The sequence below is a fragment of the Chiloscyllium plagiosum genome, unplaced genomic scaffold, assembly GCF_037043375.1.
Source record: "Chiloscyllium plagiosum isolate Xiang-an unplaced genomic scaffold, Cpla_swu_hap1 HiC_scaffold_5, whole genome shotgun sequence".
Taxonomy (NCBI): Eukaryota; Metazoa; Chordata; class Chondrichthyes; order Orectolobiformes; family Hemiscylliidae; genus Chiloscyllium; species Chiloscyllium plagiosum.
The window spans coordinates 72,398,657-72,413,103 of NW_028270143.1; the positions used below are offsets into that span (position 1 = coordinate 72,398,657).

Consider the following 14,447-nt stretch of genomic DNA (forward strand, 5'->3'; position numbering starts at 1 on the left):
TGTGAAGTGTGTTGTGAAATTTGAAAGGGTTCAGAAAAGATTTACAAAGATGTGTGGAAGATTGCGGGGTTTGAGCTACAGGGAGAATAGGCTCGGGCTATGTTGGAGGCTGAGGGGTGAACTTAATAGAGATTTACAAAATCATAAGGAGTATGGATAAGGTAAATAGACAAGCTTTATTTCCTGGGGTGGGGGAGACCAAAGCTAGAGGACATTGATTTAAGGTGAGAGTGGAAAAATTTAAAAGGGACCTAAGGGGCAACTTTTTCATGCAGAGGGTAGTTTGTGTATGGAATGAGCTGTCAGAGGAAGTGGCGGAGGCTGGTACAATTACAACATTTAAAAGGCATCTGGATGGGTATATGAATAGGAAGGGTTCAGAGGAATATGGCCAAATGCTGGCAAATGGGACTAGATTTATTTAGGATACGTGGTCAGTATGGACATGTTAGACTGAAGGGTCTGTTGCCGTGCTGTACATCTCTATTGCTCTATGACTCTAAGAGGGTGGTTGTGGAGATACTTCTGAGCTAAACTATTTCCCACATAATAAAATCTGCAGAAAATTGTGCCCAAGGAAACACTGAAAGTTCTTATTTCTTGTCTAGAAATTCAAGATAGGGTTGGATGAATTTTTGGCAGCCATAGTTGATAACTGTAGCATGCTATGTTATCTTCAGAGCCTTTACCAGAAACATACACTGCAAACCTATCTTCCTCCATCAAAAACAGAAAATACTGGAGAAATTCAGCATGTCTCCCAGCACCTGTGGGGATTAAACAGGGTTAACGTTTCAAGCCCAGTGACTGTTCATTGTGAACAGTTCTAATATCTGTTTCCTCCCCACAGATGCTACCAAATCTGCTAAGTTTCTCCGGCACTTTCTGTTTTTGTTTCAGATCTCTAACATCCAGAGTTTTTTGCTTTGTTTTACTGTTTACTTCCATATTCCTTTGTTCTTCCCGAATTGTTTTCGTGACTTTTAATCCCAGTGATGACAATTCACATGGCTATGGCAGGAGATAAACCTGAGGCAGGGGTACAATGAAGTCGTATAGATGGTCTGGCTCATAAAATTCACATGTCTCAGTTTGAACAGGTGCAATGCAATTCCGTTGTATTGCATCAGTCCAGTTTTGATGGAAAAACAATTTCTTTGATTTGCATGTAGAACTGCAAATGAATTGCTGAGTCCCTTTCTAGAGTAAGAAGGTGTCCTATGACATGATGGTTTTTCTATTTATACATGAGATATAGGCATCACTGGCTGGGCCAGCATTTATTGCCTATCACATGTTGCCTTTGGGAAAATGATGGTAAGCTCCCTTCTTCAACTGCTGCAGTCCATTTCATGTAGGCATACACACAATGTTGTTAGAGAGGGTTTTCCAGGATTTTGAGTAAGTGACAGAGGAAATGGTAATAGATTTTCAAGTCAGGATACTGTATGGCTTGGAGATGAACATGTTTCCCATAGTGTTCAGATATATCTGCAGGCCTTGTCCTTCTAAGTGGTAGTGATAATGGATCTAGAAGATGCTGTCAGAGGAAACTTGATAAATTCCTACGGTGCATCCTGTGGATGACAAAATGTGTGTGTCAGCAGTGAAAGGTATAAATGTTGAACCTGATGGATGTGGTGTCAGTTAAGCTGACTCTTTTGTCTTGGGTGTTGTTCAGCTTCTTGAATATTGTTGGAGTTGCACCCATCCAGGCAAGTGGAGACTACTTAATCACACTCCAGTCTTGTATTTAGTAGTCTTTTGGAAGATAAGAGGACAACTACTAGCCTCTGACCTGCTCTTGTATTCACATCACTATTATTATTTAATTATTAATATAGCTATTATTTCAATGAATTATTTATTTAATAATAAGTGATGTTGTAATTTGTGCTTACTTTTCAGTTTGACAATGATTACATGGAGTTTAAGTGCCAGATAGATGGACTTTATCAGTCAATGCAAACTTTTATGGATTCCTGGTTTGAACAATCTTTAACTGTAAGTATATTAAAACAAACATTGGAAAATACTATTACTATAAGCCTATTATCTTTACTGTTTCCTGGTATTTTTTCAGACAGAACGTATGCTAGACTTGCTGGGAAAATTTCTGCGTATTTCTGGACCGCAATTAGATCTGACAGACAAGTATCTCATGCTTTTGCAACAATTTGGACGAGATTTAGATCTTATACGCAGGACCTACCAGAAACAAAGAGAAAATCCACCAGTCCCACGTAATGTTCCACCTGTAAGCTTACAATGCTAATTACAATTTATCTTCTAATGAAAGCTTTTTATATAGAAGTGCCACATTCAAAGCAGAATCTACTTTAAGCTACATAAAAGCGATTTCTGTGGATGGTCTTCAGTGATTCCTGAAGGCCCCAAGCTAGGGTAGTCTTTGCCTTTTTATAGAAGGGATATATTGAGCATATGGTCAATATTTCTGACATTGAGACAGCCACTACACTTCAAAAGCAGTTTATTGTGTGTAAAGAACTTTCTGAAGTCCTGAGGTTATGAAAGTCAATATCAACACTTTCTTCATTGGAAAGTACACATAGTGTTCAATCCAATAAAGTATAAATAACTGTGTGAAATCTTCTGGTTGGAAGGTGTCCGGGAAGATTATGTGGGCCCGACAGCTATTCAGAAAAATAGACATTCCCATGAAGTTTCTGAAAAGCAATGTTGAAATTTTGAAGGTAACTTTATACAATTTTGATTTATTATTTAAAAATGAACAATAAGAACTTTTTGACTGAATAAGAACGTTTCACCAATATGATGTTTCAGTTTTAATGTTTACAGTATTACTGTATTTTTTTCATGTTCTTAGACCCCTGATATGAAAAAGGTTATCAAGAATTATAACAAGATGGCATCTGTACTTCTGGAATTTGAGGTGTTGTATCACAGGGGTTGGTGCCGAGCTGTTGATTTTGCTCAAAATGGACTTCATGCCTCACTACTTGTGCGACATCCTGAGACTAAGGTTAAGATATTGTTCACTAACAGTATTGTGACAATGTTTATAATTTACGCAGTGAAACAATTCACTGTGTGTACGTTTTAAACACTTGCACTTTAGGTCCATAGTTTTTGGAAGTCTCCAGTGTAATAATGGAAGAAGACATACAAAAGTTAATATAAATTAGTGTTATCTTTTCATTACATCTATGTTTTGATAAATGAAGTCTATTTTGTAAATCCTTTGGGTTTAGAACTATGGGACATAATTTTCTGGACGCACCTGGAGCTTTCTGAAGGTTGATTGGATGAACTTAATTGGGTGGGAAACAAAAATTTGTCTTTCTGATGATGATTTGAAGATTTGTTATTAACTTTGTGAAACCTTTCAAACGGTTCAGCTTTCTTGGCCTTAATCGTTGGGAGCGGCTTCTGCATACATTCAGACGCCATGAATGTTCATTAATACTTCAGTCTGCTGAACGTATGGTACTGGCACAATCTTGTCAGCCAAGAACAAGAAGTATATGTGTTCACAAACATAACTTTATTTATGAAGCAGATAACTGATAGGATAGACTTCTTCCTCCAAGCTACAGTGAGAACAAACTTCTGTTACTTGACTCATTCATAACAAGTTCTTTGCAAAACTGCTTATATTTCCAGAGAAGCTCCCCCTGCATTTCATACTTTTGGCTTTGATTTAACTGATTCTTTCTGGCTTCTTCATTGTGAACTGTGTGATTTTGTTACAAGAATGCCCACAAAATTGAGAGTTTCTCAGCTTCCAGTAACCTGGAGAGTTCTAACCAGCCACTTCTGGTTTGGAAGCTGCACAACCTAATCTTCAGTTCAGGTGACTTATTCCCTGAGCTGCTCCTTTCTAGGAGAGAAACCATGCTTGTTCTGACCCCAGTCAAATATCCTCTGAACTGTCCTAAAAACTTTCGATCACTGCATGTTGTCAGCTAAAATCATTTCTTGATTGCTCTAGCATTCCATATTTACTGGGTTATTCCATTAGAACTCCAGTCGTTTGCAGCCACACACTATGTGAGGAAAACTAGATTAGGTCATTATTTCACAACAAATCTGACCTTGATTTTATTTTGAAGAAAACCCCTCATAAAAGACACCAATATCCATATGCTAATGTTTTATATATATTATATAGATCTCACATGCAGTCCCCTGCCTTTTACCAACATTGTCAATGCATGTCCTCACTCATTGTGCACATTTTTCACATGCAGAAGGAGAGAAGCACGGAGAGACATTAACACGGATACATGAGTACTTTGCCTGGATTGTGAAATGCACTTAGAGATATTAATTCTCAGAGCTGCAGTTGTCCATTTGTATTATTAGCAAGACAAATGAAGTTTGGGGGAAGTTAGGAGTTAAAGGTTTCTGATTCATACATGGTTCAGAGACCTCAAAGAGTTAGAGTTGATACCAAGCCATAAAGCATTATGTCACATGTATACCTGAGATGATGCCTGTAAGGTGTTCATCTGTTTTGTGATGGTGTTGTTGACCCACGGAAGGTTTTGTTAAAAATCTAGTGGATGTGCATGTTCTTTCAGTTGTGATGAATTGTATGTGAGCTAATGGTATGTGAGCTGCTTAGAATTGTAGCTTCATTTGTATTTTAAATATGAATCCTGGCAGATGTGTGAGAGGCAGCATCACTGTGGAGCAAGTAGTCCTACATTGGTAGCTGCAATAAAGTGGACGACACTAGTTGCACATGTGACACCTGCTACTCAACCTTGTATTTGACAGTATGCTGCAGTGGCAACCTTATGATGCTAGCTCATACACATTAGGGCATGCAACACTGAATGGACAGTGGCACATACCCTGCAGAGTGCAGCATGTCATTCAACCTTTTGCAACATTAGACCAGAGTTCTCATAAGCCAACTATGAGAGCTGACGTCTGCAACTACCACTGTCCAGGCTGTACTTATCAGTTGGCATGGCCTCTTGTTACCAACCAAAGGGAAAAGAACTTCCCTTCCAGCCAGGACAGCCTTCAGGAGAATTCTGACTGAGATCATGCTGAACCATGGCAGGAATTTCTGTTCTCTACCTTTGACACATCTAAGGGTGGGTGGGGGTAATGACATTGAGTGATGTTCCTGGATTCCAGGAAGTGAGATACTGCTTCAAGTTAAAGCCTGAAATGTCACAGCTTAACGCCTGCCTGCCTGCCCTTCAGATTTAGCATTTTACTCTCAAATGGATATGTAATACAAATATATTAATTAGGAACAAAAATGGGCTTTTCAGCCCTTCAAACCTGCTGTACCATTCAATAAAATCATGCCTGATTTGTTTGTTTTCCCTAAATTCCACATTCCCATTTATCCTCAGTTTGATTTCCCTGCCTAACAAGGACTCGTCTACCTTGCTTTTAAAAACTGTAGAATCCCTATGTGTGGAAGCAAGCCATTCAGCCCATTAAGTCCACTGCTCCGCTGAAGAGCATCCCACCCAGACACAAATCCCTGCCCTATCTCTGCATTTTCTATAGCTAACTCACCTAGCCTACACATCCCTGGACACTATGGGAAATTTAGCATGGCCAATCCACCTACCTACACATCTTTGGATGGTGGGAGGAAACCGAGCACCCAGAGCACATCTACATAAATACGGGGCGTATGTGCAAACTCCACACCAAAGAGTGGAATTGAAACTAGGTCCCTGGTGCTGTCAGGCAACATTGCTAATCCACTGAAACTGGATATTTAATGCAAAAATATTTAATGACCCTCTCTTCCAGTACGTTCTGAGGCAGAGAGTCCAGAACTTGATTGAGTTTTTTTGACGAAGTAACAAAGAGGATTGATGAGGGTAGAGTAGTGGATGTGATCTATATGGGCTTCAGTAAGGCGTTTGACAAGGTTCCCCATGGGAGACTGGTTAGCAAGGTTAGATCTCACAGAATACAGGGAGAACTAGCTATTTGGATCCAGAACTGGCTCAAAGGTAGAAGACAGAGGGTCGTGATGGAGGGTTGTTTTTCAGAATGGAGGCCTGTGACCAGTGAAGTGCCACAAGGATCAGTGCTGGGTCCTCTACTTTTTGTCATTTATATAAATGATTTGGATGTAAACATAGGATGTTTAATTAGTAAATTTGCAGATGACGCAAAAATTGGAGGTGTAGTGGTCAGTGAAGAAGGTTACCTCAGAGTGCAATGGGATCTTGATAAGATGGGCCAATGGGCTGAGGAGTGGCAGATAGAGTTTAATTTAGATAAATGCTAGGTGCTGCATTTTGGATAAGCAAGTCAGAGCAGGACTTATACACTTAATGGGAAGGTTGTGGGGAGTGTTGGTGAACAAAGAGACCTAGGAGTGCAGGTACATAACTCCTTGAAAGTAGAGTTACAGGCAGATAGGATACTGAAGAAGACGTTTGGTATGCTTTCCTTTATTGGTCAGAGCATTGAGAATAGGAGTTGGGAGGTCATGTTGCGGCTGTACAAGGCATTGGTTAGGCCACTGTTGGAATATTGCGTGCAATTCTGGTCTCCTTCCTATCGGAAAGATGTTGTGAAACGTGAAAGGGTTTCAGAAACGATTTACAAGGATGTTGCCAGGGTTGGAGGATTTGAGCTATAGGGAGAGGCAGATTAGGCTTGGGCTGTTTTCCCTGGAGCATTGGAGGCTGAGGGGTGACCTTATAGAGGTTTATAAAATCATGAGGGGCATGGACAGGATAAATAGACAAAGTATTTTCCCTGGGGTGAGGGAGACCAGAACTAGAGGGCATAGGATTAGGGTCAGAGGAGAACGATATTAAAGGAATCTAAGGGGCAACCTTTTCACACAGAGGATGATATGTGTATGGAAAGAGCTGTCAGAGGATGTGGTGGAGGCTGGTACACTTGCGGCATTTAAAAGACATCTGGATGGGTATATGAATAGGAAGGCTTTAGAGGGATATGGGCCGGGTGCTGGCAAATGGGACTAGATTAGGTTGGGATATCTGGTCGGTATGGGCGAGTTGGACAGAAGGGCCTGTTTCCATGCTGTGCATCTCTACGACTCTATGACTGTATGAATTGGAAAATCCTCTGAGAGAAACAAAGTCCCCTAACTTCTGTCCTCAAAAGGTAAGGTCCAATTTTACAACAATGCCCTCCCAGTTCTCGACTCACCCACAAGAGGAAGAATTCTACCTTTGAATTTTTTGAAGAGATAACCAAGAACAGGGGAATGCTAATGGACATTGTTTAAGGACTTCCAGCAGGCATTTGATAAAGTCTCACAGCAGATAAAACCAAGTTAGGAATTGAAGGCAATTACTACATTAACTGGGAAATTGTTTGAGTGGCAGGTGACAGAAAGGAGTAATATTGGGTAGGTACCCCAAGTTATGACTAATGCTGTCCCAAAAGGATTCATGTTGGGGCCTCAATTATTCACATTATTAACATTTTGGAGATTGACATAGATATCTAAAGTTGGATATCTATTGACATAGATATATCTAAAGTTGGTGATGACAGAAAACTAGGAAGCATTGTAAACAGTACAGATACTGGCATAAAATAATGAAGGGATATTTATAGACCAAGTGAATGGGCAAATATGTGACAGAATGGAGATCAATGTAAAAAAGCACTTTCTAGATGGTATGAAGTTATGTACAGTGAATGTACACAAAGACACTTGGGGTTCAGGTGCATCGATATTTAAAATGTCACAAACAGAAGCAGAAAATAATAAGGAAAGCTAATGGAATGCTGACCTTTATATCTAATGGACTGGAGTACAATGGTGCAGATGTTATGCTGCTGTTACACAAAACTCTTTTTATACCTAACTTGGAGTACTGTGAGCAGATCTGGGCACCACACCTTTGGAAGGATATATTGGCCTTGAACGGAGTACAATGTAGATTTAGAAGAATGACACGTGGACTTCAAGACTTATGTATTGAGGAAAGATTATATGGATCATAAGGAAGTGATGGTCCAGTGGTATTATTGCTCGACTATTAATCCAGAGATCAGGGTAATGTTCTGGGGACTTTGGTTTAAATCCTGCTGTGGCAGATGGCAGATAGCAGATTTGAATTTAATAGATATCTCAGATTGGGAGTTTAATGATGACCATGAAGCCATTATCGATTGTCAGAAAAACCCATCTGGTTCACTAATCTCTTTCAGGGAATGAAACTGCTGTCCTTACCTAGTCTAGCCTACATCTCCAGATCTACAGCAGAGTGTTTGATACTTAACTGCCCAGTTGGTAATTAAGGATGGGCAATAAATGCTGGCCTAGTCAGTGACACCCAATAACTGCCCAGTTGGTAATTAGGGATCGACAAATAATGCTGTTGGTCAGTGACACTCAATAACTGCCCAGTTGTTAATTAGGGATCGGCAATAAATTCTGGCCTGGTCAGTGACACCCAAATCCCTAATTAAAAAAAAGAATCTCTTTGGAATTTATAAAGTTCTGATGATCTGATTGAAGTCTTCAACATCCTAACAGGAACAGACAGGGTAGATAAACATCAACTACTTCCACTTGTTGGGGATGCTAGAACTAGGGAGCATAGTCCAAGAATGAGGGCCAGAGTATTAAGGAGAAATATTAGGAAGCACTTGTACACACAAAAGGCGGTAGATGTTTTGAACTCTCTTCCATCAACGCTGGATCAGTTGTTAATTTTCAATCTAAGATAGATAATGTTTTGTTAAGCAAAATTATTGAGGGATATGGGCCAAAGGCAGGTTTATAGAGTCAGGCCACAGATGAGGCATGATTTTATTGGATTTTGGAACAGATTCAAGGGGCTGAATGGTTTACTCTTTTTCCTATATTCCATATGTTCCTAAAAGTATGTCTATCTTGCAAAGAACATTCAAGATCTTATAAATATCAATCAAATCACCCATCACTCTTCTGAACTGTAGTGAAAACAAGTTATGGCTGTCTACGTTTTCTTCAAAAAAACCCACTAATTCCAGATATCAACTTAGTAAACCTCCTTTGAACTGTCTCATATTTTCATCCTTCCCGAAATAAGGACACAGCATTTGATACATCACCAATGCCCTGTAAATTGAAGGATAACTTCATCACTTGTATGTTTAACTCCTCTAATGAAGTGATAAAGGCTATCATTCCATTAGCTTTCCTGTTTACTTGCTGTACATGCATTTTAATTTCTATAGCTCATGCAATAGAATCCCTCGGACCCTCTTCACATTGGAATTAGGCAGTCATTCTCCATTTAATACTTTGCTTTTTTATTCTTCCAGTCAAAGTGAACAACTTCACATTTTCCCATTCCATCAGCCAGGTTTGGCCACTTAGAACAATAGAATCCCAATAGTGTGGAAATAGGCCATTTAACTCATGTCCACACCAACACTCTGAAGAACATCCCACTCAGATGCACCCCTTACCCTTATCCCTGTAACCCAACATTTCCCATGGCTAATCTAACTAATTTACAAATCCCTGGACACAATGGGTGATTTAGCATAGCCAATTAATCTAACCTGCACATCTTTGGATTGTGAGAGGAAGCTGGAGCACGAGAGGAAACCCATGCAGTCATGGGGAGAACATGCAAACTCCACACAGCCAGTTGCCCGAAGCTGGAATTGAACCCGGGTCCCTGGCACTGAGGCAGCAGTGCTAACGCACTGAGCCATCATGCTGCACCCACTCATTTAACCCATCTATATTGATCTATACCCTTTTATATCATCTTTACAGTGCAACTTTGATCTAGAAATTTAGACATCATACCTTCAATCCCCTTCTTTAAGTCATAACTAGAAATTGTAAAAAGTTTAAAACCCAACGCAGACCCTTACCAGACAACACTTGTCAAGTCCTACCAATTTGTAAAGCTTCCATTTATGCAAACTCTCTATTTTCTGCAAGTCAATCAGATATTTATGCTCATACATTTCCCCTCAATACCCATGACTCTTTCTTTGTACAATAACCTTTTATGTGGAACCTTGTCAACTGCTTTCTGGAAGTCCAAGTACACCACACTAATGGGCTCCCCTTTATTGATAGTGCATGATACTTCTTCAAAGAATTGATCAGGTGAATGTGATTTCTCTTTCAAAAAATCATGTTTATTCTACCCAATTTTCTTGAGTTTTTCCAAGTGCCTAATTATAACTGCCTCAATGATCGATTCTACCAACTTCCCTACAGTAGACATCAAGCTAATTGACCTACAGTTTCTTGTTTTCTGTCTCCTTCCTGTCAGGAATAGAGAGTTTTTAAACAAGTATTTTTCAACCTAATGGAACCTCTCCAAAATTGAAAGAAGTTTGGAAAATTAACACCAATCCATCTGCTATTGTCCCTGAGCAGAAGTACTGCCCACTTTTATATTGGCTCCATACTGCATCTTGAAAAGCAAGATTCTGTCCATTGAGTGCTTATTAAAGTAGACAATAGACTTTTAACTCAATTTGACTTGCCTTCACTGCAAAACCTGATCTCCCATACTGTGAAAGTTAAGTCATGGTTCAATTACTTCAACTCACATATTAATTTAGAATGTGTGTGATTTAACATTACATTCAAAATGTTTGCATGTCACATTTTCCCTGCATTTTGCTCTCTATATATGTTGTCAGAAAAAGAGTACAACTGGAGAACCGCTTTCATACTTCTGTGTTCTCATTTGTGTGGAAGGGACAGCTGTACTGTTTATTTTAGTTTGATTTTATTTTTGTGCTTAAGGTTCTTGGTGTCTGCTTGAAGCTTCTCCTTTGGTTCTATTTTATTTACTTTCTGAGTCCGGTAAAAACAGCATTCTGCAACACCCTCAGCACTTAGTTTCTCAGACAATCTAACTGACTAGAGGGTGCAGTTTACTCTTAGCTAAATAAATAGACAAGAAAAAATGGCCTGGGATGATATAGGGACAGATGCCTAATGTATTCCAGTTGTTTGAGTGGGGACAATGTTTATCTGTGGTAAGCCTGTAATTGGACCTGTTAAGGAACCAATCAATTAGGTTTTTCTGGAAGGTTTTAATTTTTTCCAGAGACACAGTAGACCTTCAGAGCCTTTACCTGCTTTATGTGTTTGGGAGTTCAGCAGCAGGTCAGGGGTGACAGCCATCCTATAAAAGCAAAATATTGGGGATGCTGGAAATCTGAAATAAAAACAGAAAAACCTGAGAATATCAGCAGGCCATGGCATCATTTCTGGAGAGAGAAACAGAGTTAATGTTTCTAGTCCAATGTGACTTCTTCAGATCTGAAAGGGACTGTAAATGAGATCATACATATAGAAGCAGAAGTAGGCCTTTCAGCCCATTGAGTCTGTTCCACCATTCAACGAGCTCATGTTTGATCTGATAATCATCAATTCCACTTTTTTTGTCTTTTCCCCATAACCTCTTGGTGATAAAAAAAATCTAACTCAGCCTTGAATGTACTTAAGGCTCCAATCTCCAAACCCCTCTTCAGCAAAGAATTCCATGATTCAAAATACTGAGAGAAGAAATTTCTCCTCATCTAAATGATTGTTATGCTGCTGACAGAAGGGGAGAAAGAGTGGGTGTAAGAGATGGTAAGTATGCTCAGAATAAAAGACAAAGGGAATACTAAGGGCGATACAGGGAAACAGTGATATAAAATAGGTGTGAAAGGAAAAAAATGTGTCCTCTACTGAGTGCAAAATCACAAGTCATGGCAGGGGATGGATGTTGTAATCAAATTAGATGACAGCAGCCATGCTTTGAAGTTGTTGAACCCAATGTTGAGTTTTCAAGTCTGTAAATTACCTAAGTGGAAAATGAGGTTTTGTTCCTTGAGCTTGCACTGGTCTTGGTTAGAACACTGCAGCAAACCTAGAACAGAAATGTTAGCATGTGAATAAGATGGCTTGTTGAAATGGCAAGGAACTGGAAGGTCAGGGTAATTCTTACAGGCAAAGTGGAGCCATCCAATCAGTGTTTGACTCTTGAGAAAGGTGAGAAAATATTGAAAAGGCATATAAATAGAGTTGGAGTATTGATGACATTGTTATTTAAGACTTAAATGAAAAACCAGAGAACTTTCTTCTTGACGTTGACTCTTCGATTTTTTCTCATTCTCTTTGTGTTCCCCAGCTTTCCTGCTGTAGCTCATGTTGCACAAGGGAAGGGAATATTTACTTCAAAGTGTGGACTCAGTTCTAAAATCCTAATGAGTACAATGGATATACCACAGAAATAAGTATTTACAAAAAATTCCTTTTCCAATTGTTCATGAACAGGACACAGAAATCTCAAAGAAATGGAAGTCAAAGAGTGTTGTATTAGGTGAAACCTGAGATATTTTGTTCTGTCAAACAGCCCATTATGATATGATTAATTGTTCTTCAAAATGGGATAATTGCAGTTGAATGTCTTGGTTCCAATTCATGCTATGGTGGCTGATGATTGCAAGTTAATACTATTTCAATTAAAAACTGCCAACAAATTGTCCAATTCTGGATACTGCAAAATAACTCAGAACCCATTTTTAATTGAAATTAAGTTCAGAGTTTTTGTCTTGATGATTCATATGGAAATATTTAAACAAGTTCATGATAAATCTTAATCCTTATACTGGATTTGGGTTGTGCGTGCATTACAATAAGTTAAGATTAAATATTGAAATTTTGAAAAAACAAAACTGAATTTAGGTTTCAGTAACTTAATTTTGCTAAAATGATTCACAGTATTTACTGTTCAAACATTCAATTTTGTATTACATATTTCTATATGCATGTGTGCAGGCACTTGTGTGCCATATTGTTTACACAATTTACATAAAGTATATGTACACACATATTAACTCCAGTATGATTACCTTAGTGCCTAAATATTTTGCAATTCAGTTGTTATGGACTAGCATACTACAAAATATGCATTAAAATATATACACGCTTCTCATTTCCTGAAGAAAATAGTAATAAGTGGCTGATTGTACATCTCTGAAGAAGCATGAAATATTTTTCTATATTGAGGGTGCTATTTCAATGCAGGTGCTGTTCTAAAGTACTTCTTCTGGGAAATATCACTGGAGGAATCTAGTTAGCCCACTCTTTCATACCTCTGAATGGTTGGTTATGTAGTAGCATATTTGCAGTTTGGGAGGAAATTTGATGCTCCGTGGTGATCAAGGATTTATGCATACACATAAATGCTTGTGTTATATGTGCAAAAGTCTTAAAATAAATAAAAATACCAAAGAACTACTGACAGCAGTATGGAACAGTTGCTTAATTAATACAACTAATCATGAAATACTGATACTGATAACATTAAACATGTCTTGCCAGTCCCAATAAGACATACTTGCATTGTTTAGTTTAATAACATGTATCATTAGTGAATAATATATTTCACTCATTTCACTTTTGTTGAGTTGTGTATACAATGAAATTGACACTATTTATTCCATTGTATTAAAATAGGAAATCCTTGTGAATTTTGATCCAGCTGTGTTCGAAGTTCTTATAGAAGCAAAGTACTTGTACAAGATGGGACTTGAAGTGCCTGAAGCAGCTTTCAACCTCTGCTTAAAAGAAACCAGAATTAAAAATCATTACTTAAGGTCAGTATTCCTTTTACTTTCAAAGCTGATGTTTCAAACTTTTCACTGTATTTATATTGAATATATGTGTCAATAAATGATTCAAATTCAAATTCAAAGTCAGAAAGCAAAAAACAGAAAACTAACTGATTAGAGCCATTTTTCATGATCAAGTTCAATTGTATATTTGAGGAGATATCTGGCTGAATGCTTTGATAAAATAGACCAAAGTTCAACTGCAGATTCTGGCCATTGGGAAGTTATAATGAATGTATAGTGAATCAAATGGTGACTTCCAATCACCCTAACTGTTGTACTCTGTTTGGAACTTGTTCTTTAAACATAGTTTATGGTTAACTAGATAATCTTTTGTTTGTGTGCAGCCTTCAGGAACTTTTAAGTAACTACCAAAATGTGGTGAACACTATCCCATCTATCATCCAACCAATGATGAAGCCTTTTATTGATCAAGTGGATGAAGCTTTCATTCCTGGACTGACTATGTTATCTTGGACCTCTTTAAACATTGAAAGATGTATGAATCCACATTCTTAATGGGGTTACAAAAGGAATCAAGCAATTTAAATTGAATTATTATTCCTTTCTACTTCCAGTCTCCATTTTTGTTTCCTCTTGTTTTCGTAGGATTCAATGTTATGTATAATTTGCCATCTTGAGTAACATAAATGATTGTTTCCCAAATGTTTGAAAATTGTATTCTAAATATTAAAATATTTAGTTTATGGATTATGGAAATAAAGTTTATGGATCATGAGTGGAGTTTTCCAGCAACATTTCAGGTCCTATTTCACAGTTGGTTGATGCCATGACCTATAAATTTGGCATCCAAGCCATCTTATCTACTTGCTGCTGGAAACCACTCTCAGGTTTTTTTG

General features: G+C 38.2%; 1 protein-coding gene across 1 annotated transcript in view; it reads left to right on the plus strand.

The window, feature by feature from the left end:
• The window catches only part of LOC122549951 (dynein axonemal heavy chain 5), a 366,961-nt gene that overhangs the window by 81,046 nt on the left and 271,468 nt on the right, over positions 1-14,447 (plus strand). Inside the window, exons 15-20 of the mRNA XM_043690232.2 lie at positions 1,909-2,004; positions 2,084-2,257; positions 2,625-2,714; positions 2,849-3,004; positions 13,433-13,572; positions 13,935-14,086. Coding sequence (XP_043546167.2) covers positions 1,909-2,004; positions 2,084-2,257; positions 2,625-2,714; positions 2,849-3,004; positions 13,433-13,572; positions 13,935-14,086 — 808 coding nt within the window. The remainder of the gene's footprint in view (positions 1-1,908; positions 2,005-2,083; positions 2,258-2,624; positions 2,715-2,848; positions 3,005-13,432; positions 13,573-13,934; positions 14,087-14,447) is intronic.